Genomic DNA, 27,072 nt, shown 5'->3' on the forward strand with positions numbered 1-27,072 from the left:
CAGCCTGGGCTGCACTGGGCCAAACAGGAACCAGGAGGCAGATGTCCACGGCAAGAGTGTGCCCAGCCCCAGGGGAGGCTGTCCGCTCATCCTTCACCAAAACTCCCCTCAGATCTACTCTAGGAAGGGGAAATGAGCAGGAGCAGGGGTTCTTCTGAGATGAAATAGGGGGAAGAAAACCCTGCGGCCTGGGTGGGAGCAGCCTCCTCCCACTGGATCCTCCAGAAACCTCTTTCCAGGGGGCAGGGGAGAGGCACAGCCATCGGTTATTTAGGGAAAAACTGTGTGTGGTGAAGAAAAGGTAACAGCCCGGCCAACACACCATTAACTGGCTTCAACTCTCCCCAGGGTTGCAGCCTCCTGGAGGACCCTTCACTGAGGACAGAGCCCAGCCTGTTGAGCAGCACAGGACAAGTGTAAGAACTCAGCCTAAACCCCATAGCCTCCTCCCACTCACGGGCCAATCCCAGAAAAGTCACCCCAAAAGCAAATCCCCAGGTGGCAGGAGCCAGAAACACCTGTCATGAAGATACCCAGCCAGTGAGCAGGTGTTTATTAGGGTCCTTTTTCATTACCCCAGAGACAGACCCAGGGCTGGCTGCGTGCACAGGAAGTAACGATTGCCACATGCATAAATACGTGAAGATGCACATTACGTCAGCACAGAGTCACAAAACACTTAGCCTTGGCAAGAAAACACTGTAGCTAGGCAGCTCCCGTTCTCAGAGACTCCTGCCACAGATGTCACGGAGACAGCACGGGCCTCCCCAGGGACAGTCCCCACAGCCTAGACTCCCCAGAGCTGGAGGAGCAGCCCAGGCTCTGTGGTGAGACGGCCATCACTTCCTGTTCTTGGCAGGAGCCTACGGTTACCTGGCCAAGGTCTTGATGGAAAAAATGAGTTTTTACAATGTTGCAGGTCTTTTAATAGTTCGTCTGTAGGAAGTGCATCTGCAAAGTCAGCAACCTGCAGCTTCCATCTGTAGACCAGGAAGGGTGATTCTCTGGGTGACCACAGCAGGGCATCCCCTGAGGTACAGAGACCCCCTCCCACCCCCACAGTGTTCTCACAGCCACTACAGCGCTTGCAGTTTGGCTCAAGCAAGCCCTGGCAAGCCCCACCCCCATGCTGGCTCTGCTGTGAAGCCATCCTCTCGTTGGGCGGCAAGTTCAGGCCCTACGCAGAGCCATCTTGAGGCTTGTAAATGAAGCAGGCGTCACTAGAGCAGGACTCCACTGTGGCCACTGGCTTCTCCTGCTGCACGGCTTCCCCCACAACACAGCTTCCCCCGCAACACAGCTCCCCCACAACACTGCACGGCCACTGACCTCCAGCTTCAAGCAAAGGAGAGGCTGTGAGAGGAGCCCTGGGAGGATGTGGAGACCCCCAGAGAATCCTCTCCCACCCTGCTACAAACAGCAGTCAAGACCAGGAAAACGAGGCCTCTACTTTGTGAACAACAGGCTGCCCACGTGGTCACGCGGCATCTTCCTCCTGAGACACCTGCCACACACCGAGAAGCAGAGCTCGGCTGACGGTCCACAGCATGACAGTTCATTGCACTGCTGGAGGGAATGGGCCAGGGCCTCCCGTGGGTCTCCTGAAGGGAAATGGGGGTTGGACCCAGAGCCAAGCTCAGTCAGGGATGAGGCCTGCACAGTGCAGCACACAGGAAACCTTCAGAGGTGCGGCTGGCCCAGGACCAGCTCGGGGTCTGCAGCCAGGGACAGCCAGCCCACCTGGACACTCTCCTGGGGTGGCCCTGGCTGCACAGGTGGAGTCAGAACAGGCAAGTCCTCCTGGTGGCAGCTCCAAGCTCAGGGCAAGCCCCACCCCAAAGAAATGCTGCCTGTTGGGCTTCCCGGGCAGCGCCAAGCCTGTCCAGCTGCCCTGAGGAGACGTCCCAGGGCTGAAGGCAGCTGGAGCCCTGCCATGCAAACAGCACACAGCACGTAGGGTGCACAGGATGACACAGCCACTGCTCCTCCTCCGGGTGTGCGCCCACCCAGGGTTCTGCCAACACAGCAGCAGAGAGGTCAAGAGTCACGTGAAGCACAGGCAGGGAGGGGCACGGGCTCCAGTCACGGCCGCCCAGCAGCACGGCAGCTGCTTCCAGGTAGGTCTTTGTGTCACCTCAACCCTGCACCAGGCGGGCAGCTTTAGTCTGTCTGGGGCCATGGAGGTAGCCCTAATGCTCTGACCTGTCCCATGATGTCACTAGGTCCTCCTCTGGGACCAAGTGTCCCTGGCCCACAGGGAAAAGCCCATCCAAGGCTCTGGATGCTCAGGGCTCAGGGTGTGTCAGCCTAGAGAGCAGTGACCTGTGTGAGCTCCGTGTTGGGAGTAGATGGGCTCTGCGGGCTGACGGGCACCATAGGCAGGTCCACGCCTAGTCACGCGGGCCGCGGTACCGTCTCAGAGGTCTTGCAGGCCAGGGCCACGTCTTTGGCAATGCTGCGCACACGGTCAGACACCTGCATCTCCCGGCGCAGGGCAGAGGCACAGCAGAACTTGCGGAAGCAGGCCTTGAAGTTCTCATCCAGGAAGGCATAGAGGATGGGGTTGAGGCAGCTGTTGACGTAGCCCAGGGCTGTGCAGAAGCGCAGAATGGCCACGGCAGTCTCGCTGCCTGGCTGCACTCCCAGCCCTTGGACCAGCACAAAGACCTGGACAGGCGTCCAGCAGCCCACGAACACAGCCACCACCACCAGCACCAGCCGAGTGATGCGTCGCAAGTTCCGGTCCTTCTCCCGGGAGCCTGAGAGCAGGCGGACTCCGCGGAGCCTAAGGATCATGAGGCTGTAGCAGACGGAGATGATGAGCACGGGGATGATGAAGGAGAAGAGGAAGATGCAGACGGCAAACACAGGGCCCCAGTAGTCCTGTGGGGTAGGGATCTCCACCAGGCACTCAATCTCTGCAGGGAGAGAAGTGGGGTCAGAGTGGGCCCAGGAGACGTGGAGGGCAAGTGGGCCCAGAGGAGCCACCCAGGAGCCGTGGAGAGCCTGGTGAGGGGAGGAGGGGACACCCCACTAACCTTCATCCTCGACCTGTGCCGAGCCCATGATGGCAACAGGAACACCAACAACAGAGGCCAGGGCCCAGATGGCCACATTGACAGCCTGGGCTTTGCTGGATGTGCGGACGTCGAGGGCGCGGATGGGGTGGCAGATGGCTACGTAGCGATCCACACTCATGGCAGTGAGGGTGAAGGTGCTGGTGAACATGTTGTAGTAGTCAATGGCAATGACTGTCTTGCACAGGGCATTCCCAAACGGCCAGAAGCCCAGGAGGATGTCTGTGCCCTGGAAGGGCAGTGTCAGCAGGACCAGAGTGTCTGCCAGGGCCAGGTTAAAGATGTAAATATTGGTGGCTGTCTTCATTTTGGTATGCCTGCAGAGTAGAGGGAGAAGAAAGGCTTCACTTGGCTATGCCGGCTGGACCGGGCAGCAAAGGGCAAGGGGCTCGTCTTGGCCACCACAAGCTACACTGGCCCTGAGTCCCTTAACATCAGAGTTCCCATGGGGGCTTGGTAAGTGACAGCTCCTGGACCCAACCTGAGATTCACTGAGTCAGTCTCAGGGGATGGAACCTGGCATCAGACATCTTCACCAGCTCTTCAAGTGGCTCTGACACACACAAAAGGTCTACTTTACAGGGGTCAGGGCACGTAGGGTACCAGAACACACCCCAGACTCTGCACGGGAGCGAAGGGTTAGAGCCCTAAGGGAAAAAGCCTGCTCTCCTTGCTTTTGAGTCCCCTCAGAGACCCTTCACAGACTTAAATGCTGACCCTACAGTTGCCAGAGGTTTCTGAGAGCTCCGGAATCTATAAGAACATACCAAAAGGCTTCCAAGTCCACACTGCTATCTAGCAACAGAGACAGAAAATGGTGACACGGACAGGAGGGATGCTAATAAGGTATGATTGTATCCAAGCACCTGAAAAGGTGCTGGAAAGGGCTGGGAAAGTTGTTGGTGGTTAATAAATTTTTGTTAACTCAGTTAATGGTTGTAATATTTGGGGGGGGATCATGGTGGTGATGGTGATGATGATGGTGATGGTGATGATGGTGGTGTTGATAGAGAGGATGGTGATGATGATGAACGTGATGGTGGTGGTGGTGGTGGTGGTGGTGGTGATGGTGGTGATGGTGATGATGAATGTGATGGTGGTGGTGGTGGTGGTGGTGGTGGTGATGGTGATGGTGGTGATGGTGGTGGTGGTGGTGGTGATGGTGGTGGTGGTGGTGGTGATGGTGGTGGTGGTGATGGTGGTGGTGGTGGTGATGGTGATGGTGGTGATGGTGATGATGAACGTGATGGTGCTGATGGTGGTGGTGGTGGTGGTGATGGTGGTGATGGTGATGGTGGTGGTGGTGGTGATGATGAACGCGATGGTGGTGGTGGTGGTGATGGTGGTGGTGATGATGATGAACGTGATGGTGATGATGGTGATGGTGATAGAGAGGATGGTGATGATGAACGTGACGGTGGTGGTGGTGATGGTGATGATGGTGATGGTGATGATGAACGTGATGGTGATGGTGGTGGTGATGATGGTGATGGTGATGATGAACGTGATGGTGATGGTGGTGGTGATGATGGTGATGGTGGTGATGATGGTGATGGTGGTGATGATGGTGATGGTGATGATGAACGTGATGGTGGTGGTGGTGATGGTGATGATGGTGATGGTGGTGATGATGGTGATGGTGATGATGAACGTGATGGTGGTGGTGGTGATGGTGATGATGGTGATGATGGTGATGATGATGAATGTGATGGTGGTGGTGGTGATGGTGATGGTGATGATGGTGTCACGTGATGGTGATGACTGTGATGATGGTGGTGGCGGCGGTATTGGCAGTGGCAGCAGCACCCGAGATGACACTATTCTGTGTCAGTTTAGCTGCCTCGAGGAAATATGGGGCTCAGTTCTGCCTCTTAGAGAGGGATTATGAATAAGCACAAAGAGGCCGCAATTACGAAGAGAAAACAACAATGACAATGATTATGGCAAATACCTGTGCCAAGCTCTTCAGGCGGAATTTATGTCATTGAAGATTTACAAAAATGCTACTTTGATCCCCACTCTATAGAGGAAGAAACTGAGGCCTAGAGGATCTATGTTGTTTTTTTAAGGCCTTAGAGCTGGTAAAAAGCAGGGCAGAGCTCAGAACGGAGTGTTTCTGACTCCTGGGATGGTCACCCCAGCCCACTGGCTCACAACATGCTGGCTCTTGGGCCAGTGTGGCCACAGCAGCCCCTGAGTACCGCTCTCTCTGGGGACTCTGCCGAGCAACATGACCTTCCCTGCCTGCTCTAATCCAAGAAGTGCCGCTGAGAGGTTGAACGCCTCAGTGTAGAGGAGAAAGACAGTAGAGAAGCGGTAACAGCCAGAAAGGTGCTCAAGCACAGGGACTGCCCCAGGCCGCCGCACTCCTCAGCCGTGACGCGCCAGCCAGCCACGAAGGGACATGCACATCACGGAGCAACCTCCGTGGAGCCTCCCTTAGGAGTCAGCTCTGGGGAGGGGCAGCTGTTCTTCCCACTCTCTCATCTGACCACGCATCACCTGCACACATGTGCACACACACACATGCACACATGCACACACACACACACGCACACACACGTGCACACACACGCACACACATGCACACACACATGCACACACATGCACACGCACACACGCACACACGCACGCACACACACACACATGCACACACACGCACACACATACACGTGGCTACATGGTCCACCTTGCTCACTTTCCAGATGGGAAAAACAAGGCCCAGAGGGGAACAGCTTTTCTCAGGGACACTAAGAGGACAGGGCTGGGATGGTGGCAGCGTGAACACCCCCACTACCCCGTCCTGCCTCTACCTACATAACACCTCTGGTTGGGACCCTTTGAGGTTATAAGGAGGGAACACTTGCTTCAGAGCCCTGGACACTGTCTTCAGAACTGCCTTTTTCTGGGTCCAGGCAAATATCCTGGACCAATAAGAAACCTCATTCCAGCTGTCAGTCATCTTCCTGCTAAAGCACCACCCATAACCCCCACTGCCTGAAGAACAGAGTCCCCCACCCCGGCCTTCAGGATCCACCTTCTGTCCCCAGGCCCTCAGTTCTCTCTCCTCTGCCTGAAGAACAGAGTCCCCCACCCGGCCTTCAGGATCCACCTGCTGTCCCCAGGCCCTCAGTTCTCTCTCCTCTGCCTGAAGAACAGAGTCCCCCACCCGGCCTTCAGGATCCACCTGCTGTCCCCAGGCCCTCAGTTCTCTCTCCTCTGCCTGAAGAACAGAGTCCCCCACCTGGCCTTCAGGATCCACCTGCTGTCCCCAGGCCCTCAGTTCTCTCTCCTCTGCCTGAAGAACAGAGTCCCCCACCCGGGCCTTCAGGATCCACCTGCTGTCCCCAGGCCCTTCAGTTCTCTCTCCTCTGGATGGATTTGGGGTCCGTCATTCCTCTGCCCAGAAAACCCTCCCTTTCTGCTTAAGTCACCTCCATCTTCTACCTGCCCAATCCACAATCCATGTGAAGGTTTCCTTGTTCACCCCACACTGATCCCATGCTGTTCCCATGCTGTCCCCAATGCTATCCCCCCACTATCCCCCTCACTACCCCCCAACACTATCCGCCTCATGCTATCCCCCCACTATCTCCCTCACTACCCCCTCACACTATCTGCCTCATGCTATCCCCCCACTATCCCCCTCACTACCCCTCACACTATCTGCCTCATGCTATCCCCCCACTATCCCCCAGCTCCCCCCCACTGTCCCCCACACTATCCCACCATGCCATCCCCCTGTTATCTCCCTGGCTGCTCCCTGCTGTCCCCCACAGTATCCCCCACACTATACCCCTGGCTGCCCTCCACTATCCCCCTGCACTGCCCCCCACACTGCCCCCCCACTGCCCCCCGCACTGCCCCCACACTGCCCCCCCACTGCCCCCCGCACTGCCCCCACACTGCCCCCCACTGCCCCCACACTGCCCCCCCACTGCCCCCCGCACTGCCCCCACACTGCCCCCCCACTGCCCCCACACTATCCCCCTGGCTGCCCTCCACTATCCCCCTGCACTGCTCCCCACACTGCCCCCTGCACTGCTTCCCACACTGCCCCCACACTGCCCCCCCACTGCCCCCCGCACTGCTCCCCACACTGCCCCCACACTGCCCCCACACTGCCCTCACACTGCCTGCCCACTGCCCCCTGCACTGCCCCCCCACTGCCCCCACACTGCCCCCCCACTGCCCCCCGCACTGCTCCACACACTGCCCCCCCACTGCCCCCACACTGCCCCCCCACTGCCCCCCGCACTGCTCCCCACACTATCCCCCTGGCTGCCCTCCACTATCCCCCCACACTGCCCCCGCACTGCTCCCTCAACCTCGACTATCAGCTGCCCTCTCTTTGGCCCCCATAAGTTTTCCCATCTCTGGGCACCAACAGATCATGGGCTCAGCCACACACACCTGCCATAAGTAGGAGCCTGAGAAGGGGTTTCAGGACTGTCCCAGCACCAGCCCCTGTGCCTCCCTTCACCCACCTGGGGAATGGGCTGAAAAGAGCCTCTCACAGGGCCGCTGTGGGGTCTCATTGAAGCAGACAGCTTGATACAGAGCCTGGTCCACAGCTCAAACCAGGGGTCAGGGTGGTGACGCCTCTACCTGGGACAGAGTGGGGTGGGCCAGGGCCAGCCCCTCCCCTCCCCTCCCTGGGGCCTCAGGATTGACCCTGCCTCCTGGACAGGGTCCAACAAATTGAATGGGGGAAGCAGGAAATCAACACCTGCTCAGGCCCGTCCAGAACAGCCTCCGCCTCAGCTTCCCCCTCTGCAGCTGTGTGGGACTCAGCAGACAGGCACCTCGTGGCCCAGCCTACCTGAGGATGACGTACATGACGAGGCAGTTCCCCAGGAGCCCCCCGACACACACGGCCAGGTAGAGCCCCACGATGGTGACCTTGAGCCCGAGGGGCAGGAAGGCGCTGTGACTGGCATTGAGCAGCAGATGCGGAGGCAGCAGACTGTGGTTGGGACTGAGGAGGGACAGGTTGCCCTGAAGGTGGCTGCCGTAGATAACCTCCCAGAATGGGGCGGGGAAGAGAGGCTCCATGCCACTGCCCTGCAAATCCACTCAGTGCAGCACCTGGGACAGAGCACAGACAAGTGGCTGCAGTGCCAGACACACATCCAGCCCAGGCCTCACAACCCAGCACGTGCAGCCCAGCAGGCACGTGGACCCCCACACTGGGCAGGCACAGGCACGGAGGTACACGGGCACACACAGAACACACAGGCACACATGCACAGGCAGGGGCACATGGAGACACGAGGACACAAAGACACACATGCACCCGCAAGGACAGTCTCATTCGGTTTAGAGACTCACATACAGGCTGCCTGGAGGCAGTTACACCCCAGGACACTGTCCACCCGCAGGGACTCATGAACACACAGCCACTCGTGTGTTCGCAGGCACAGGGATGCAGGGACACATGTCACACACACAGACACACAGAAATGTCCAAACCTGCCCTCATGCGCACGCAGGCACAAAAGAGACAGACACACCCAGAAACGCCTGGGACCCAGCCTTCCTCCCGGGAGCACAGCTTCCTCCTGCTCCCCCGCCCTGCTTTGCTGCAGTCTGTCAGCAGGACCCCCACCGGACCTCCAGCTCCCACCCGACCTCCAGCGGCTCAGGTCCTTACCTCTGCAACCTCCTTGGGAGCTGGGACCACCGTGGAGACCCCCACCCTCAGCCAGCCGGCAGTCTGGCACAGGTGCAGAGCAGGGTAGAAGAGGCCCAGCCGCCACTCGCCTCAGTACGGGATCTTCTCAGCAGACACCAGACCAGACGCAGCAGCAGAGTGAGCCCGGCAGCCTGAAGCAGAGGGGAGGGGGAGGAGGAGGAGGAGGAGGAGGCTGCAGCTCCAGAGGGGGAGGGGCTACGCAGGCTGGAGGAGTGGGGGGGCTGCGGAAAGGTGGGTCACCGTGCCCAGGGCTGCGCCGACCCCACACTGATAGGGGACAGACACACAGACAGAGATGAACAAGGAGGCTCGGACCCACAGACCCCAGATGCACACACAGCGCAGGATACATGGACAGAGATGCCCACGGGTTCACAGACACAGGAGTAGAGACACAGGACAGAGAGACACACACAAGGACACACAGACTCACACCCAGGGATGGAGTCTCAGGGAGACACACACGGAGACATGTTCACAGACTTGGACACACAGACACGGGGCCACGACTCACACAGAGACACAGCCTTGGACAGACTGGCCCGGACCCTGCAGTTGGGCTCCCAGCACCCCAAAATGCCCCCACCTGGCCAGCTCTTGGCAGATCAAAGCTTCATTGTAAACACGCAGGCAAGATGCTTGGGTCCAGGACACGGCACTGGCCCAGCACCTACTGTGTGCTCCTGGAGCTCAGTCACCTCACTGTACCCGGCCACTGCTAGAGCATGAAGCCTCAGAGGTGTGAGGCCGCCTGTCAGAGTGTCAGAGACAGGGTTGAAACGCCAAGGGCACCTCTGCCACAGCTGGGTCCCAGATCAATGCCTAAGCATCACTCCCTCAGACAGGCCCCTGGCACCCACACAGCTGAACGGTTCCTTTAGAGGTGCCTCCTTCTCAGCTCAGGGTCCCATGCCTGATCCACTGAGATGAAAGGTCACAGGTCAAGGCTGTCTGGGTGACCCCTGAGCTGAATCACCAGCTCCCACCCGGTCACAGGGTCGTACTTCCTGCACGAGCTTTGAAGGAGAACCAGACCTGTCCCCACACAGCTCAGACCCTCCTCAGAGCACCTTCTCCAAGAGTGGGGACCTGGTTGCTAGGCAACTGGCAGCAGGGTTGCTAGGATACCTGGCAAATCAGGAGAGGATGGAACAGGCAGATGCCCCAGGACCCAGCCTCCCTCGCTGTCCCCCAGGACTTATCCCTGCATCTTCATGGCAACCAAGACTCAGGGACACGTGTGAAGGCACGGGGCACGTCAACAGAGACACTCAAGGGACACATGGGGACACACATTCCTGCAAACACACAAACAGATGCCCAGACAGGCATACGGGTGAACACACAGAGACACGGTTACACACTCAGAAATGCAGACACTCACAGGGATGCACAAACACATCAAACACACGGGCCACACACGTGCAAGATGACGCCAAGGTGCACACAGGCACATGGGTAGACCTAGAGTGTGCATAGACACCTTCGGGAACAGGCAGACACAGGCCAAGGCCCTCCAACACCCAGAGGACCCACACATGCACAAACACGCTTTCCAGGCAAAGCTCAAGGATGAGCCCCCTGACCTCAGGAGCCGAGAGGGGGCAGGAATCCAGGCAGGCTTGGACTCCTGCAGTCCCCAACCCCAGCTGGGCTCACCAAGGTCTGAGCGGGAGACCCTAGACCCTCCTACCCCAGCTTCCTGAGCCTGCCTCCCAGCCTGGGACCCAGCCTGGGCATTGCAGGCACTGAGGGTGGGCAGAGCTGAGGCCTTGTAAGGGAAGGACAAAGGAGCCCCACCTCATGTCCCCGGCCCAGGAACCAGCGTCAGAGGCCAGGGCAGAGTGCGGGACACAGGCACCTCATCCCTGCTACTGCAGACACCTCTCCCTCAGCATGTCTGCCTGCCACCTGGGTCACCCCCAAAACTTCCTCCCTACAGCCAGAGAGGGGGAGGATGAGGGGTTGAGATGGGGAGGAGGAGGAAAGGGAAAGGAGCGGGGAGGAAGTATGGAGAGATCAAGAGGGAGGATGGATAAGGAAGGAGGGGAGAAGGGGGAGGAAAACACATTGGGGATAGAAGGAGGACAGGAAGAAAGGAGGGGGGATGAGGTCTGACCTAGCTCCCTGACTCCCACCTCTTTTGACCCCAAGCCTTCTCACCCAGCAATAGCAACCAGCCACCTGCACCCCCACCAAGGCAGTTCCCAGCTCTGCCTTGCCTGGCCTTTCAGGAGTCAATAGAGACCTCAACTCCCTTTGTGGGAGCCGTTCAGTGTCCAGCAGAAGGCCGTGGCCTCCCCAGTCCAGGTGTTCACAGTCTTATAATGTGTTCCCTTGAACTACCTGTGTGTTCTGTGTCATCCTGCCCTGACATGCTCATAACCATAGAACCCGGGACAGCTCCTCCCTCCCTTGTGCCTGCTGCAAACCACCTGCACAGACCCTGGCACCCTGAACAGCCTAGGCCCCCTGCACAAAACCTGCCCCCCACCCACATAGACCCTGGCCCCTGGTACAGACCCTGCCCCCGGCATTGACCCTGTGCACCTGCCTGCACACAACCTGTTCCCCCTGCAAAGATCCTGCCCCCTTGCAAAGACCCTGGCCACTCTGCACAGACCCTGGCCGCTCTGCACAGACCCTGGCCACTCTGCAAAGATGCTGGCCACTCTGCACAGATCTTGGCCACTCTGCGCAGACCCTGGCCTCCCTGCACACATCCTACCCCTTGAGCAGATCCTGACCACACCTGCAAAGATCTAGTCCCCCCGAACTCCGGCACAGACTGTGCCCCCACCCCACACAGATGCTATCCCCCTGCATAGATCTTGGTCCCTCTGTACAGATCCTGCTCTCCCTGGACAGGTCCTGTCCCCCCACTCCCTTGAACAGACACTGACTCCCAATGTAGATCCCACCCACTGCACAGATCCTGGCCCCGCTGCAAAGACTCCGCACCCCGCACAGATTCTGTCACCTCCTAAAAGTCCTCACTGCAGAGACTCTTGCCCCCATGCAGAGATCCTGGCCTCGATGCACGATCCTGGCCCCTTGCATGGATCCTGCCCCACCCCAGCCAGCTCCAGTCCTACCTCCTCCAAGAAGCCCCAGGACCCCCAGCCCTCGGAACTTTCCTAACTTGGCCATGATTCAGTAATACGGCTGCCAGGCTAGGCCTGTGAGCTCTGGTCTCAGCAGGCATCCTCTGAGAGCATGGTCAATGCACCCCGCAGAGACCCGCAGGAGACAGGCGCCTGGCCCCTCACAGGCACAGTCTTAGAGGAAAGGACAGGCCTGGTCACCTGGCCAGGGGAGTGGCCAGGTGTGACACTGACTATGCTCCCTGGGGTTGGCAGGGGTCCAGCCCCAGACCCAGAAAGGCTCCCACAGAGGAGAGCTGGTGGTGCAGATGAAACGGTCCAGGTTTCTCTAGACCCCGAACAGAGTCCTGCCCTCCCCCAACCTGCCAAGGATGGGGTGGTCTCTCCAGAAGGGGAAAGGTAGAATCAGGGTCCTATATGGAACATATATGTCATGCAAGAGATAGCAAGAGACACATGTTATATGAGAGGGCAAGACAACCTCAAACACACATGTCCTAAGCAGGCAAAACAACAGGCGAGGATACTAGGGATAGCCCAAGACATGACACGGTGACACATGAATGACAGCGCAGAACTTGCGTCCACGAATCACGGTCAAAGCCTGGCACAGGCCGCTCTTGGAGCTCCTGGGTATTTGGGCAGGTCTAGGTTCCGGGCTGAGATTCACACCCACTCACCAGGCAGATACACACACCTCACCTTCATCCAGTGACTCAGAATCAGACGGCAGCTGGAGCACTGTCCTTTGTCCTCACCACTCCCGTCCCCAGGGCAGGCACAGTCTACCCCCTCCTTCCACAGGTTCACCACCCTGGGCTGGCCAAGTACAAGAATCAAAGCAGAGGGTCTGGCAGCCCCACACAGAGCAGCCATCCGTGGGGAAGCCAGTCACCAGGCCATACATATGTACTATTTAAAAAGTGAAAGGATTTTAACAATTCTGAGTTTCATCAGAATAAATTACTTTGTCTTTGTGATCTTAACTTTACAAAATTTATATACAATGACAAAAACATTGAGTTGTAGCTTCTCAATATAATGTTAAACTTTGTAGTCATTAATAAAGCTTACTAATTTGACTTGAAGGTTCATTGTCAGGCCTTGGCAGGAATAAACATGCCTTTAGATCTCAGCATTTCCGTTAGCCCTTGAAAAACACGTGAATCCTGGGGACACAAACAGATGGGAGGTGTCGGCCTGCTGGGTCCCTCACAGTTCCTGGACCCCAAACACACAGAGAATGCCTCCCTCCCTGAAGAACTGCAAATGTGTGGAGAAACGGCAGGGGTGAGGAATGTGAGCCAGGTAGGTCCTGGGAGAACCTGCTGGGAATTATGGACTAGGGGGTGTCAAGGTTTTCCAGTCCTATTAAAACAGAAGAAGGTTACAAGCCCCTTTGTGCAGAACAGAACATTCCCTTACTCCCTGCATTAACTCCCCCACAAACACCAAGAGCCAGAAAGTGTCCCACCCCTGTGTCCCCCTGGCCCGGACCCAGGGAAGCTGAGAGGATGGCCCAGGTCCCTGTCTCAAAGGACTCACCCCTATGGGAGGACAAAGGCTGCCCGGAGGAAACAGCTGCTGGGTGAGCATCTGTATGCAGTCACTGCTGCTTCCAGAAACCAAGGACCTTCCTCAAGCCAGGCTGGTGCTGCAGCCCAGGCAGGACCCCAAAGGCACCTGCAGGAGGGGAGGGAACAGCACCAGGAAGGGCCTTCTGGGGAGCAGTAAAAGCTTGAGGGCTGGAAGGATGGGCCTAGCCATAGGATGGGGTGCCGGCTCTGGGACAAAGGGCTGAATGTCAAAGTTTCCCCTCTTACTGAGAGGTCAGGGCAGTCTCCCAGAAACAATGGGAACACCCAACAGCCTCCTGCCAAAAGGCCAGAACCTCAGCTAAGACAGGCCGACTCCCAGACTCCCAGGTTCCCAACTCCCAGCGAGGTGCCCCAGCGGCAGGTCTGCGAATGTCGAGAGAGTACAGACGTCTCATGGAAGTAACAGACACGTAGCAGACTGGGCTTTATGCACTAATCTTTGCCTAATTTAAACTGTGGAATAAGCACGTGAAATTAGTAAATTCTAGAACACACTTATGAAGAAATTATAAAATGATTAGTTAATTGAGAATTAGTTACAAAATAAAGGAAGGCACAAATAGATTTCTAAAATCTAGTACCTAGGACCCAAGATCCCAAGACACAGGGTTCAGCAAAACCCAGCTCTGGTCCTGGGGGACACCTGGACCCCTGAGACCCCAAACTTGCCCTAGAAGAGGTGAGGGGTCCTGAGCTCTGCCCCATTATCCCTTTCTGTGAACACCAGTGGCTGGGGCCAGGGCCCCCTGGCCATCAGAAAGGAATGGGCCTGAACCACAAAGGTCTCCTCATAGCCGAGGGTCCCACCCACAAAACTAACCCCAAAGACCCCTCAAGCCAGGAACCTGGGCCCACAACCCCTAGGATGGCGCGTCTGCCGCCGCCTGGAAAGGACGCTCACCCAAGCTGGAGAAGCTGGCTCTATGCCTTGATGGCCCCTGTGAGGGGCGCGTCCACGCCCAGGCTCTAACTCAGGGCCCTCCGGAGGGGACCCCGCCCCCCGCCACGACCCGACCTGTCCCGTCCCACCTGGTCGAGGGAGGGGCAGGACTCCAGTTGCTGGGCAACCGCGTCAACAAGCCCCAGAGAGTCTGGGCTACGCGGAGGTTCCACCGACCGGAGAAGGCAGCAAGTAGGAGGTGCGGGGACCAAGAGGTGGGGACTAGGCCTCGGCTGCTGGAGCTAAGGAGGGGCGGGGGCTTAGCAGCCGCTGGGGCTGGCAGTGGCTCTACTTCTGGCACAGCGAGCCCGGCCCTGGCTGGACAAGGTGGCAGATGTAGGCTGGGGCCAGGAAGCAAGGAGCCACCTGGACTTTCGGACCCTCCCTCCTCTGTCACCTGCCCCCTAGGCTCTGCTCCCCACAACCATCTAGGCCCCGAAGGGGAAGAGCCAACTGTCTGGTGGGAGACCCTGACGGTCGGGACCGCAGACATAGGGGCACAAAGAAGGTCCCCCAGGCGTCACCCAGAGGTCTCCATGTGGCGTCCACCCTGGCAGGGCCTGAGATCAACTCGGGGGGGTCTCGGCAGTTTCTCAATTCAAACAGCACAGTCTGTAGGGTAGGAAAGATACTTCCTACAACTGAGTTGATCAGAAAGTTCTAGTTGACTGCAGGACTGAGCAGGATCAGCTGATGGCAGAGCTGCTGGGGACGTGCGCTCGGGAGAGGGAGAGCGCCTGGGCAAAGCTCAGAGGCTGGGGGTGCGGGACTCAAAACCCACTGTGGAGAGCCCAGCGGGCGGGAGCTGGGGCGCACGGTGGGGCCCTGCCGAGGGCCGGAAGGGCCCGGTGCCAGCCCCGGCTCCGACGGGACGCCCTCTTCCCTCCGCAGCGCGGGAGAATGCCGCCGCCAGCGAAGGAGGGTGGGCGCAAGGAACCGCGGGAGCGAAGCGGCAAGAGCGCGCCAGGCGCGGCGCGGGGTGAGGGGCGCGCCAAGTGGGCGCCCGCGACAGAGCCCCCCAAGCCGGGCTGGGCCCTGACGCCGCAGGGACTAGCGGCCATGCCCCCTGCGCAGCGTCACCGCCATCTGCTCTTCGGCGACCTGCTGGACGACGTGGGCGCGGCGGCCTCCACCTTCCCGTGCGGGTCGGTGGAGCCAGGGTACCGCATGCCCGACCCGCGCACCTGGACGCAGTCGCTCGAGCTGCCCGCCGAGCGCCAGAACCGGCTCCTCGGCGTACTCAAGGCAGCGGAGGCCGGCGGGCGAGTCCGCGCCCTGCGGCTGCGCTACACCCGCATGCGGGTGAGGCGAGGCGGGGGGCAGCAGTGAGGAGGGGGCGCCCCCGGAGCGTGGAGCCGGGCGGGGCGGGGCGCGGCGCGCGCTCAGCCACCCCGGGCCCGGCAGGCCGAGGAGATCGCGCTGCTCATCCAGCGGCAGAAGTCCGCGCGCGCCGCCATCCGGCTGGAGCTGTTCCTGCCGCCGCAGCTGAAGCCCACGCGGATCCCGGACCCCCTGGACCGCCAAGAGGTGCCGACAAGCCCCGGTAGGGACGGGAAGGGGGGAGGGGGCCCCGCCCGCCTCCGCACTCGCCTGGCCCCAGCCTCTCTCCCCGGCAGCGGAGGCGCGTGGAGACCATCCTGGAGGAGAACGTGGATGGCAGCATCTTCCCTCGGTGACGGCGACCCAGAGTGTGCGACGCGCCCCAGCCTCCCACATAAAGTTATAATTCTCCGAAGGCGCTCTGGTCTTTCTGCTGCCGCTCCCCAGGACCCCCGAGGGAAGCGGGGAGTATGGACGCTGCCTCTCCCATGCACCTCACAGACATCAGGGTACAGAGAGTGGGGCCTCTCCCAAAAAAGTGGGGAGACGCAAGTGGGTGAGTGTGAAAGTAACAGGTCAGGGACACGCCTACCCCAATCCCGACCTGCCCCCATTGGCAACCAGGCGTTCTGTGGGTTAATGGGAGGACCCCAGTCTTGGGGAGGACGGAGAAAGAGCCTGTTTCAGCAAGTCACACCCCCAGAAGCAAAGGTAGCCTCAGGCTGCAGTGGTCCCGAGTGCAGGTCATCCCGCCAGGGGGCTGGGGAGGGCTGTGCTGTGGGCAGCGGAAGTGACCTAAGCTGGCCTTTGAAGAGGCACCAGCTGTGCCCAGAGGACCAAGAGACTGGGAAAGGGGAACCCCTGCTGCCCCCAGACAAAAAACCCACCCCGTGGCCTTCCTTTCCATCCTGAATAGCCTCCTGTGACCCCCTTAATGCCCCGCCAGACACCCACCCCCCCACACACACCCACATCCCCCCCCACACACACACACCCCCACACACACACCCCACACACCCCCACATCCCCCCCCACACCCACCCACCCCCCCACACACCCACACCCACATCCCCCCCCACACACACACACACACACACACACGGAGTAGGAAAGGAAACCACCCCTGTCCCATTCTGACAAACAGGCCCACGACCTACAAAATCCCTGAACTCTGAAAGCCCCAAGGTTTCTGGGCAGACCTTACTTTTCTCCCCGACATGAGCTCTTTGCAGAACCTGGGGCTTCCCTAGGCCCTGCTTCCTTTTCCTCCCTCCCAGACCCCTGCCCAGCAGGCTGCACAGAAGCGAGAACTACAGGAACTCAGACAAACCCCTCCTCCTGGCAGGGGGCTCCAGCTGACTGCCTGAAGCCCAGAGCAGATCTGGAAGGAGGGGCAGAGGTCAGAACTGAGGTCCAGAAGGGTTCCAGCTCAATGGCAGCCAGTGTCTCTCCCCAACCGCGGCCGGGGGTGGAGTCCTGCGCACTTGCCCCTCAGCCAGGCCTTCTCCCCAGGCACCGGGCACTTTACTCTTTCTGGGCTGTTGCTGCCCTTGGCCTTGACCCAAGCCCAGACTGTATACACAGCTCAGAAGTCAGCTGACAAGCGGGGGACAGAGAGATGGCAGGAGGGGTTTCAGGAAGGGAAGGATAGAGAGGAAGGAGGCCAGGGAGAAGGGGCTTGAGCAGGGCAGACAGACAAGGAAGGGAGGCAGTCTCTGTCCAGGAGAGGCAGTCACTCACACCTGATGTACTTGTGACATGTGATGACAGCCAGCCCTGGTGTCCTCTGGCCAAACTCCCTGCAGCCTGGACCTCAGGATTCTGTGTCTTGGGGATTGACTGAGTACCTAGAATGAGTTCATCTACTGGGAGAATCACATATTATTTCATCATTTCTCTGAGACTCCATTTCATCTTGAAGAAGGGTCTTGGTGCACCACTGCAGCAAGTGCTCTGAAGGGGATGGGTCACTCTGCATCAGACAGGCAAGAGGGAAGAAGGGCAGAGACAGGCCCAGCAGGCCCAGCACCCAGAGAAGGCCAGCAAGACAGTGACCTCAGTGACTGCACCAGGGTCAGGCCAGCACTCAAGCCCTTTGATCCGCATGGAAAGCGGGGGCTCGATGTGCAAAGGAGGCTGGAGAATGGGGCCCAGGGCGTTTCTGCATGGCCTGGAGGGATGCCTGCCTGTAGAAAGCTCTATGGGAAGGAAGGCATGTGGTCCAAAGCCCAATATATTGAGGGCTGTGAGGGGGCAGAGGGTTCTGGGTTCAAATCCCACCTCCACCATCAACTGCCCAGCTCACCTGGCTCCATCCATGGACTTCAGGGATGCTCTGTGCCGAGGGGCAGAAGCCAGGGGAGTGGAGAGCAGGTGCAAGGGGCCAGAGGAGATGGGGGAATGATTGGGGGGTTATAGAGTGACCTGAGGCGGCAGGGAGGGCACTGACCTTCACCCACTGCCAGCTGCCCACACCTGCATTTTCCCACAGTGGAGACAACAGGCCGGCTCAGCGGGGTCAGCTGGTTGTGTGTGGCCCGGACCAGGTGCTGGCCCATCTTCACTGAGCTTCCCTGACCTCACCTGTGCCCACCTCTCAGAAGTGTTATTTGGGCTGAATAAGCAGCAGCCTGCCTCTTGTCCCTATGGACTTCCTGGCCCCTGCCTTTCCTTGCCTGGCCTGATAACATGGCAGTCACAGGGTTCTGCAGTCAAGTTGGCCAGGCCTCTGGGTACAGCTTCGAGAGGCAGTCTGTCCTCCAGGGCCCTCTGACCTCTGACCTCCCCCTTCAGGCCCTCACCCCCCTCAGCAGCGCAACACCCCCCGCTCTCAGCCCTCCCGCCTCTCACTCAGGCCTTCCCTGCTTGCTCCCAACTCACTCTACGCCCCTAGCATCAGATCCAGGCCCATCTATGTTGCTGGCTTCTGGTCCCACTGCCTGGCCCACAGGGGCACCCAGATGCTGATACTTGTCCATTGAATGAGGAACACAAGTAAAATCTCCCTTTCCACCCCTCAGAGTTCTGTGAAGGTGTAAGGTGTGCACCTGACCTGTGCAATTGGAAGGCATTTGATGAGCAGGACCCCGACACTGGGAGCTATCCGGGTCGAGTGCTTGTGCTGGGTAGGACAGGAGCTGCACACAGCTGGGCCCGGGGAGGGGCGGGGGGCACAGATGCGCTGCAGACACTTCCGGAGCAGGGTCAGGGCCACCGACACTAGGCCAAAGCACGCTGCGATGAGAAGCCTGACCCACATCTGTACCGAGTCATAAAGGATGAGAAGAGTCAGCCAAAGGGACAGGACGTTCGTGGCAAAGGGGACCGTGTGGCTTTAAGCTGTAGGACATCTTGGGACACACGGGTCAGCAGGGACTCTGCCAGGCCCCGCAGGAGACATTCGGCATGACTCCGGATGCACGAACCCGCACCCCCAGTTCTCCCCAGCCCCGCAGCACAGGAATCTCCCCCTTCCTTGGGAACCCCCCACAGCACGACAGGCTCTTAACCCAGTTTTACAGACGAAGCTCACGGAGGCGAGGGGTGGGCCGGGTTGGCGTGCCCGCCGATCGGTCCTTTCCAGCAGCCGCCTCTTTCCCAAGCAGGGCAAGCAGCATACGGGGCCCCGCTCTCCTGCCTCCACACTGGAGTCCCACACGCATGGCAAGGCAGGAACGGCCCCGCCGAGCAGAGTCGGGGGCCACGGCCACACCCCCATCTACCACCGTGCAGCTCCGTCGGCCCGGGGGCCAGGGCTCCACTACGAGCACCTCAACCCTCCGGGCCACCCCCCAGCGACTGTGGGGGCCGAGCGCGGGCGGGGCGGGTGGGGTGTGGAGCCGGCCGAGCGCGGGGCGGGGCGGGGCGCGGCGGGCGGGGCGGGCCCGGCGCCTCCCGGCGCGAGGAAGTCCCGGCCCCTGGCTTTGGGGAAGTGCTGCCGAGGCGCCTGCGCACTGCGCCCCCGCGCCCCCTCCCCGACTGTCGGGCCGGACCTTGGAGCGCGCGGGCCGGCGGCGGCGCGAGTGGCTCGGGAGCGCGGCTGGTGAGTGCGCGCGCGCCGCGCCGGGGACAGCGGCCCTGCCCCTCCCGGCCCGGGCCCGGGGACCGTGCGGGGCGGGAGCTTCGGGAGCCGGCGCACGGGACTCGAACCCCAAGGACTCCCGCCGCCAGGTCCACGTGGACCCTGGGCCGCAGTGGAACTGGAGCCCGCCCCCCGCGCTTGGGGGAGGGGGCGCTGCAGCCGGGTTCCCCTTTTTGTGGAGCTCAAAGCCTGGGGAAGTGATTGCTTAAAGGTGGGGGCCGGAAGAACCCAGGTTTCCGCGTCTCCCTCCCCCCCGCCAGCCCGGTGAGGAGAGGCCGGGGCGGGACACCCTGTCCGCCCCCGCCCCCACCCCGCTGGATCTGGCAGCCACTCAGCCCTTCGAGCTGTAGGGGAGGCGCTGCGCCCCCGGCCCCAGCCGATCGGGGGCTCCTGGCGCTACCCTCCCTCCAGAGCGCCGCAGGAGTCCCTCCTGCCGTCTGACTTGAGTCCCTGCTGCTGCAGTGCACGCCCCTTCGGCAGCCAGGGTGGGGCCCAGACCCAACCTGGCCCCTCCTGCCCCCACCCCGCCTTTGGGTCGCTGGTGAGTAGGGAGCATTGAGGTAGGGGTGGGGGCGTCAGAGGCTGGAGAAAGAGGCACCTGGAGGAGGACACAGGCTCCTCCAGGCGGGACCCTGACAGCAGCGAGAGGAGCGTGGTGGGTGGGTCACCACCACCATTTCAGAGGTGGGGAGAGCTGGCCTTCCTTGGAGGGGCCAGGCCAGGGCTCGTCCACCAGCCAGATGTGGAGGGTGGCAGATGGGAAAGGCCCTGGGTGGGCGCTAAGAACTGAGAATGGAGCCCCTCTTCAACCCCTCCCAAAGGTTATGACATTTTTTTCTGGGATTGTCACATTTTCTTATTCTTTTTTTGGACTGGGCAGGCTCTGGGACGTTCTTTTTCCTTCTGTGGAGCAAAGCAGCAGCCACTCCCAAGGGAGCCTCTATCCCCAGAGACCAGACGTGCCGCCTGTCCAGCCTCTCCCATCCCAGACTTGGGGGCCAAAGCCTGGGAGGCTGGGGAAGGGGGGTCCCCAATCCCAGGATGACAAGCAGGAGAACCCTAGTTGAGACTCTGTATCCTCCAGGAGAGAAGGGGGGGTAGCCTGGGGACATGGGTTGCCCCAGCTGACCTGAGAAGGGTACAGGAAGCCCAGTCCAGGGACAGGTGACCCAGTCCAGGGCCTGAAGCTGGGAAAGAAGGGGCTGGCTCCCTCCTCTGCGGCAAATGCAGCCCCTAGCACCCCGACCCGGCACCCCTAAACACGTCCCCTCCTCCAGTTCAGAGCTGGGGTGGACATGGTAGCCCAGGAGGGACAGTCTCCGGGGTGCTCGAGTGTGGGGGAGGACCCTGGGTGGGGACAGAGAGGAGGAAGAACTGCTGCCTGGGGAAGTCACAGACATCCCCGTCTGGGTACAGCTACCAAACCTCAGGTTGCCACGCCCCTTCCTTTCCCTAGAAACTTGACCCCTGAAAGCAAGCCCAGCTGTGGGGCCACCTTCTGTCTCCTCATCTACTTGCTGGGAACCTGTGGGACCCACAGTCTCAGAGGAAGCTGGGCAGGCGGTGAGGGGCCGAGGTCCCGGGGGATGCTGCACCTGCCCCACACTTGGGCCAGGGCAGTGGCCTCTGCATGCCCAGGCCTCAGGGGTATTGGGGGCCCTGAGAGTGCAGAACTCCAGCACTGTCTTCTCTGAGCGCCATTCACACACCATCCCAGGAGGCCAAGAGAGGCCAATCAGACAGAAACAAGCATTCAAAGGCCACAAGCTAAGGGAGGCGTGGCGGGGGGGGGATGAAGATTGAGAAAATAAAGTAGAACCAAGTTGTGAGCTTCCTGGCCAGGGAGGAGGGTGGCAGATGAGGAGGGTGGTGGACATGCACAGAGGCCCAGAGGGCAGAGGTGGGCGCAGGTGTTCACAACTGCCTCCGGGGCACTGATTGGCCCCCCTGTGCCATTGCCCAAGGAGACTTGGGATTCAAAGTGGTATCTTAGGTGGCATGAGGGCCACTCAGCTTTGGCGCTCCTGGTGCACCTCCCCTGCAGATGGTGCAACCAAACGCTGGGAGGTACACGCACCACACCACACCCCTCAGGGACTCTGAGGCTTTGACTGGGGAGCAGGGTGCCTCCACCCACTGCCACCCCCACTTCCCTGGCTGGCGCGCCCTGTGGTACGGCCTTGGTTCCACAGCGGTTTCATAGCCTAGAGGCAGTGGGCAAGGAGGGAGGAAAGTCTTGGGTGGGAGGTAGCAGGACTAAAGAACCATGTTTGGGGGGCACGTCCCTCCTCACCAGGGCCCTGCCCCCCTCCCCACACCCTCAGAAAGTCCAGCCCTGAGTCCCACTTAAAACCTCACTGTGGCAGGTCTAACCTGCTGCCCCTGGCTGAGACCTCTGGGACCCGCAGACAGACCTGGACTCTTGGTGGGAGCCGCTCTGCCCACTCCCCACCCCAGACGCCCTAGAAGCAAGTCTGGCCACCACCCGCACGCACAGTTGGTGGCCCCAGACTCTCGGGGCCCCTTTGGGAGGGGCTGGGAGCCGGAAACCGAGAAAGAGGAACCCAGGCTTCCGGCTTCCCAGGGAGTGAGCGGATGGGGGTGTCTCGGAACCTCCTGTGGGGGCCTCATCTGGGGCCCAGCCTGGGAGGAGGGGCCAGAAGCTGCTGCAGCCCCCTCCTCAATGACCCTAGACCCCCTCCCAGCCCTGCTGTAAGCTTGGGGTTGGGGTAGAAGCCCTGGGCAGAGCCGGGTCCAGAGGCAGGAGCAGGCCCTGCTAGGGAGACACCCTCTCAGGACCCCTCCTAAGGGACAGGCAGGGGCTGGGGTTTCAGGTTCTTAGTCAGAACCTTGGCCCCTCTCCCCAGACCCCCAGGCTGTGGTGAGGGTCTGAGAGCTGGCACCACGGAGCCTGGGCAACCTCCTCCGCCCACCCATGCCCACCCCGCATGAGGCTGAGAAGCAGGTATGCCACCTCCCCTTCTGCCTCTGCTCCCCTGGGGGAGATGGGGTGGGGCAAGCTGAGGGGCCACAAGATGTTGGGAGATCCCTGAACACCCGGGAGGCCAGAAGGGTCATGTGCCTGGGAACAGGGCCACCCATAGGAGGGTGGGGGAGAGGTGGAGGGTCTGGTGGGTTCTGACCTGAAAGCTGAGGTAGCCCCATTTTTCCCCAGAACACAGGGCCAGAGGAGGCGGACCGGCCCCCTTCAATGTCCAGTCATGATGCAGTTCCTCCTGCGGCCGCCAGCCGTAACCCCTGCTGCCTATGCTGGTGCTGCTGCTGTAGCTGCTCCTGGTGAGTAGGGCCTGGGGTGCCCAGCTGGAGAGGGGCTGGAGGGCCTGGGGCCAAGCAGACCCAGGAGGGGACCCAGTGGTGGCTTCTGAGGAATCCCCGCAGGTAGGGTGCCCCTGCCACCTCGCGGCATGTCCTGTCTGGGGTCTGTTGGGCCCTGGTGATGAGTGGCCGGTGCCTTGGGCCCAGGGGGCTTATGTATGGTTCTTGTACCTGTCTTGCCAAGGGTGTGTTGGTGTGCTGTGTACACGCATGTGCCCGTTCACACGGCATGTGCTTATCCATGCTGCTGTGAGCCAGCCCAGGCTGGGCCCTGGGGACCTGCGATGGAGTAAGACAGGCACAGGCCGGGTGCAGTGGCTCACGCCTGTAATCCCAGCACTTTGGGAGGCCGAGGCGGGCGGATCATCTGAGGTCAGGAGTTCGAAACCAGCCTGACCAACATGGAGAAACCCCGTCTCTACTAAAAATACAAAATTAGCCGGGCGTGGTGATGCACGCCTGTAGTCCCAGCTACTCGGGAGGCTGAGGCAGGAGAATGGCTTGAACCTGGGAGGTGGAGGTTGCAGTGAGCCGAGATCACGCCATTGCATTCCAGCCTGGGCAACAAGAGCAAAACTCTCTCTCAAAAAAAAAGAAAGAAAGAGAGAGACAGAGAAAGAGAGGCACAGACGCCACAGGCTGTGTGGGGTGGAGGGACGTTTGAGCAGAGACCTGAATAAGGCAACTGCTGGCCCTGGGGTGACAGCCAAGAGCTTCCCGGACAGCATGTGCCAGGGGAGAAGAGCACAGGGTGGTGGGGGGGTCTTTGGGCATCCCTGTGAGGGTGGGAGTGGGGCTCCCAGATGGTAACAGATTTCCTAGGAGTGTAGGGGAGCTGGTGCATGTTTTCATGCCTTCAGGCCCTGGCCGATGAGAGGACAGTGCTTCTGGACCCAACATGGGGTCAGCTGACCCATGGGCAAGCTGGGGGTGGCCAGGGGGCAGTCGGGAAAGGGGCTGGGAGGAGCCCAGGGGCCTAGTTCCATCAGGACGTCTGGGTGCATGATGTCTGCCAGCCGTGCCCTGGAGAAAGATCAGCCGCCTATGGATTTGGGTCCAGCATTGACAGGGTGCTAGGAGCCAAGGCAAAGAAGCAGTTTCCCTTGAGAGAACCAGGGATCAGGCTCCAGGACCTAACCAGTGTGGACACATGGGTTTGGGACTTTCAGTGGTGTCAGCTGACGAGACACTGCTGACATGCCAGACCTGCAGCGTGTGGCCCCATCAGTGGGACAGGGACAGGCCAAGAACAGGCCGAGGAGCAGGGTGGCCATGTTCCCAGGCACACTCTCATGGGTGTCCCTGTTCCCAGGCACATGACCCTTCTGGCAGCCCAGGTGTTCAGGGACCTCCCAGCTCCTTGTGGCCCCTCAGCTTGCCCCAACCCATCTCCCCCAGGGGAGCAGAGGCAGAAGGGGAGGTGGCATACCTGCTTCTCAGCCTCATGTGGGGTGGGCATGGGTGGGTGGAGGAGGTTGCCCAGTGGGCCAGGGATGGGGAGGAGCACCAGGAGCCGAAGGGTCCCCCCGGAAGGCCAGAGACTCACGGGCACTGGGTCAAGGTGCTGGGATGGAAGAGGGCTGAGTCCGCGGGCACTGTGGCAGGGACAGTAACCTGGACTGCAGATTCCGTGGAGAATTCGGGAACGACTGACAGGGAGCATAGACACCCTTTCCCAGGAGACTGTGGGAGGAGCCAGCTGCAGGGGCTGCCCTCCTGCAGTGGGTACACATGTGTGTCAGATGCCTGCCCATGTGCTGAGGGCCTGTGTGGCCATGGAGGCGTGTGTGCCCACAGCAGTGCCGCTTCTTCTCTGCCACTAGGAACCAAGAGCGGCGGCGCGCATGGCAGGCCTCCCGGGAGAGCAAGCTGCAGCCCCTCCCCAGCTGTGAAGTATGGTGAGTCCAGCCGGCTGGTGTGTGCATGTTGGGGGGCCCCAGGCCGGGAGACTTGAGCCTGACGTAGCCTGGCCCCAATGCCCGCAGTGCCACGCCAAGTCCTGAGGAGGTGCAGAGCTGGGCCCAGTCTTTTGACAAGCTGATGCACAGCCCAGCGGGACGCAGCGTGTTCCGGGCGTTCCTGCGGACAGAGTACAGCGAGGAGAACATGCTCTTCTGGCTGGCCTGTGAGGAGCTGAAGGCCGAGGCCAACCAGCACGTGGTGGACGAGAAGGCGAGGCTCATCTACGAGGACTACGTGTCCATCCTGTCCCCCAAGGAGGTGCGCCGGACACCACAAGGGGCAGCGGGCCGCCTGCTCCGGGCACGAGGTGGGGAAGGCACCTCCCTAGCCCCCTGACCTCAGTGCCTTGTCCTACAGGTGAGCCTGGACTCCCGTGTGCGGGAGGGCATCAACAAGAAGATGCAGGAGCCATCCGCACACACGTTTGACGACGCACAGCTGCAGATCTACACACTCATGCACCGGGACTCCTACCCACGCTTTCTCAGCTCTCCCACCTACCGTGCCCTGCTGCTGCAGGGGCCGTCACAGTCCTCCTCCGAGGCCTAGGCCGCCCCCAGCAGCGCAGACCCCACCGCCTCCTATGGCCGACTCTGGGTTGCCTTCAGGTGTTGGCTGTCGGGGCACACGCCTGCAGGCCCAGCCTGGCCGGCTGGGGTCCCCACCCATGGAGACGGTCCTAGACCCAGTGGGGAGTGCTGTGCCTCCTGGCCCTGCCCACCCGTGGCCAAGCAGGAGCTCCAGGTGCAGGGTGGGCCAGAAGCCTTCTCATCGGCCCGCAGCTGGCTGGCCCAGTGCTCCTGGTGGGGGCTCTTGCATGGTGAGAGTAGGGGCCCCCCCAGGAGCCATGCTGGACCCAGGAGCCTCGTTGGGGCCTCTTCCCCAGGCAGCTGACGGGCCCCGGACAAGCCTTGGTGGGGAGCGGAACCTCTGCATCATGTAGTTGTGTGACATAAGGAGACCTCTTACTTGAGCTGTCTGTACCCAGAATCAAACCCAGAGCCTCAGAACCAGATGTAGGACCTCAGAATCCTGCACTCAAGGTGGCAGGACCCAATTTCTGTTTTATATGTTCATGAACTTTAAACCTGGAAACATATCCTTACTAGGTGTTTTATCAAAAAAAAAAGTTTTCATATTTATCTCTAACCCTAACCCCCCAAAAATAAGATGTCTTATTATTGAAGATATTTTTAAAGCACAAGTCTCTACTCATTTTTGTCCAAGTGTGGGGAGAGACTGGAGAATGAGGAGTGGCTCCAGACTCAGGGCTGGGGAGCAGTGCCCTTGTCCCAGGGCAGGGGCTCCAGTGCCCCTTGGGAGGGGAGACACAGCCTGTGTGCTCACCTTCTTCCCACGCCCTGGGCTCCACCAGAGCCCGCCTCAGAACAGTGGCCCCAGCGGGTGGCTGTGCTGAACCCCGCCCGGGGCATGAGCTCCTTTGCTGAAAGTGGACCAGAACAGTGCAACCCACAGCACCTCAGAAGTCAGGAGGCAACAGGAAGTGCCGCTCGGGCCCAGCTGGATGGGGTCCCCAGAGGCAGGCTGGCTGGGGCAGGAGGGGCTGCTTGGTGCCAGGCACAGTGCCATCTTTGCCATCTCACAGGCCCTATGAGTTGAGTGCTCACCACCCCATCCCCTACGTTTCTGGGAAGTTAAGTGAGTTGAAGCTGAAATTGGCTCAGGGCCCTGAGACCACAACTCCCACAAGAACAGAGACGGCAGCGTGGGGACAAGCTGTCCTGAAGTGCCAGGACCTGGGTCCCAAGCTGCCCATGCCCGAGGCAGTGGGGAGGACAGTGCCCTGCACAGGACAACAGGCTGTCAGCACGCACGCAAGACCCTCTCCCCACCTGCCCTCACAGGCAGAGCCACCCCAGGTGATCTCTGAAGGTCAGCCAAGCTCCTCTCCTGGGGCTGACCCACCAGGGCCAAGCCCAAGCACTGCCTGACCTCAGG

General features: G+C 60.5%; 3 protein-coding genes across 13 annotated transcripts; 2 read left to right on the plus strand and 1 right to left on the minus strand.

Annotated features, from left to right (window-relative positions):
- Window positions 1–530: 530 nt before the first annotated feature.
- OPRL1 (opioid related nociceptin receptor 1) lies at window positions 531–19,556 on the minus strand. 8 transcript variants are annotated; one of them, XM_073005003.1, is made up of 8 exons: window positions 19,267–19,556; window positions 18,040–18,993; window positions 17,477–17,596; window positions 13,422–13,559; window positions 8,731–13,045; window positions 7,900–8,165; window positions 3,039–3,394; window positions 531–2,918 (listed from the first exon to the last, which is right to left on the minus strand). In XM_073005003.1, exons 6-8 carry the CDS (start codon window positions 8,130–8,132, stop codon window positions 2,395–2,397), a joined length of 1,113 nt encoding a protein of 370 aa, XP_072861104.1. In that variant the 5' UTR covers window positions 8,133–8,165; window positions 8,731–13,045; window positions 13,422–13,559; window positions 17,477–17,596; window positions 18,040–18,993; window positions 19,267–19,556; the 3' UTR covers window positions 531–2,394. The 8 variants fall into 8 exon arrangements, with proteins under 8 accessions (XP_072861104.1, XP_072861108.1, XP_072861097.1 ...); XM_073005007.1 differs by having other exon boundaries at window positions 8,731–8,903; window positions 12,951–13,045; window positions 17,477–18,993; XM_073004996.1 differs by having other exon boundaries at window positions 8,731–12,695; window positions 12,951–13,045; window positions 17,477–18,993.
- LKAAEAR1 (LKAAEAR motif containing 1) lies at window positions 14,566–16,149 on the plus strand. Its single transcript, XM_037982564.2, has 4 exons — window positions 14,566–14,629; window positions 15,306–15,716; window positions 15,819–15,941; window positions 16,031–16,149. Exons 2-4 carry the CDS (start codon window positions 15,315–15,317, stop codon window positions 16,088–16,090), a joined length of 585 nt encoding a protein of 194 aa, XP_037838492.1. The 5' UTR covers window positions 14,566–14,629; window positions 15,306–15,314; the 3' UTR covers window positions 16,091–16,149.
- Window positions 19,557–19,664: 108 nt separating the features above from the next.
- Window positions 19,665–26,317, plus strand: RGS19 (regulator of G protein signaling 19). 4 transcript variants are annotated; one of them, XM_008010203.3, is made up of 6 exons: window positions 19,665–19,776; window positions 22,683–22,780; window positions 22,991–23,112; window positions 24,975–25,049; window positions 25,137–25,371; window positions 25,471–26,317. In XM_008010203.3, the coding sequence occupies exons 2-6, from the start codon at window positions 22,751–22,753 to the stop codon at window positions 25,660–25,662; spliced, it is 654 nt and encodes a 217-aa protein (XP_008008394.1). In that variant the 5' UTR covers window positions 19,665–19,776; window positions 22,683–22,750; the 3' UTR covers window positions 25,663–26,317. The 4 variants fall into 4 exon arrangements, with proteins under 4 accessions (XP_008008394.1, XP_008008413.1, XP_008008384.1 ...); XM_008010193.3 differs by lacking the exon at window positions 19,665–19,776 and adding an exon at window positions 19,784–20,356; XM_008010222.3 differs by lacking the exon at window positions 22,683–22,780 and having other exon boundaries at window positions 19,669–19,776.
- Window positions 26,318–27,072: the final 755 nt, after the last annotated feature.

The sequence above is a fragment of the Chlorocebus sabaeus genome, chromosome 2 (genome assembly GCF_047675955.1).
Source record: "Chlorocebus sabaeus isolate Y175 chromosome 2, mChlSab1.0.hap1, whole genome shotgun sequence".
Taxonomy (NCBI): Eukaryota; Metazoa; Chordata; class Mammalia; order Primates; family Cercopithecidae; genus Chlorocebus; species Chlorocebus sabaeus.

Coding starts and splice junctions, on each gene's coding strand:
- OPRL1 (XM_037982555.2), bottom strand. CDS start 8,132: ATGGAGCCTCTCTTCCCCGCCCCATTCTGGGAGGTTATCTACGGCAGC. Junction 3,395..7,899: donor GTCATGTACGTCATCCTCAG/GTAGGCTGGGCC, acceptor TCTACTCTGCAG/GCATACCAAAATGAAGACAG. Junction 2,919..3,038: donor GGCACAGGTCGAGGATGAAG/GTTAGTGGGGTG, acceptor CTCTCCCTGCAG/AGATTGAGTGCCTGGTGGAG.
- LKAAEAR1 (XM_037982564.2), top strand. CDS start 15,315: ATGCCGCCGCCAGCGAAGGAGGGTGGGCGCAAGGAACCGCGGGAGCGA. Junction 15,717..15,818: donor TGCGCTACACCCGCATGCGG/GTGAGGCGAGGC, acceptor CGGGCCCGGCAG/GCCGAGGAGATCGCGCTGCT. Junction 15,942..16,030: donor ACCCCCTGGACCGCCAAGAG/GTGCCGACAAGC, acceptor TCTCCCCGGCAG/CGGAGGCGCGTGGAGACCAT.
- RGS19 (XM_008010203.3), top strand. CDS start 22,751: ATGCCCACCCCGCATGAGGCTGAGAAGCAG. Junction 22,781..22,990: donor CGCATGAGGCTGAGAAGCAG/GTATGCCACCTC, acceptor ATTTTTCCCCAG/AACACAGGGCCAGAGGAGGC. Junction 23,113..24,974: donor TGCTGCTGTAGCTGCTCCTG/GTGAGTAGGGCC, acceptor CTCTGCCACTAG/GAACCAAGAGCGGCGGCGCG.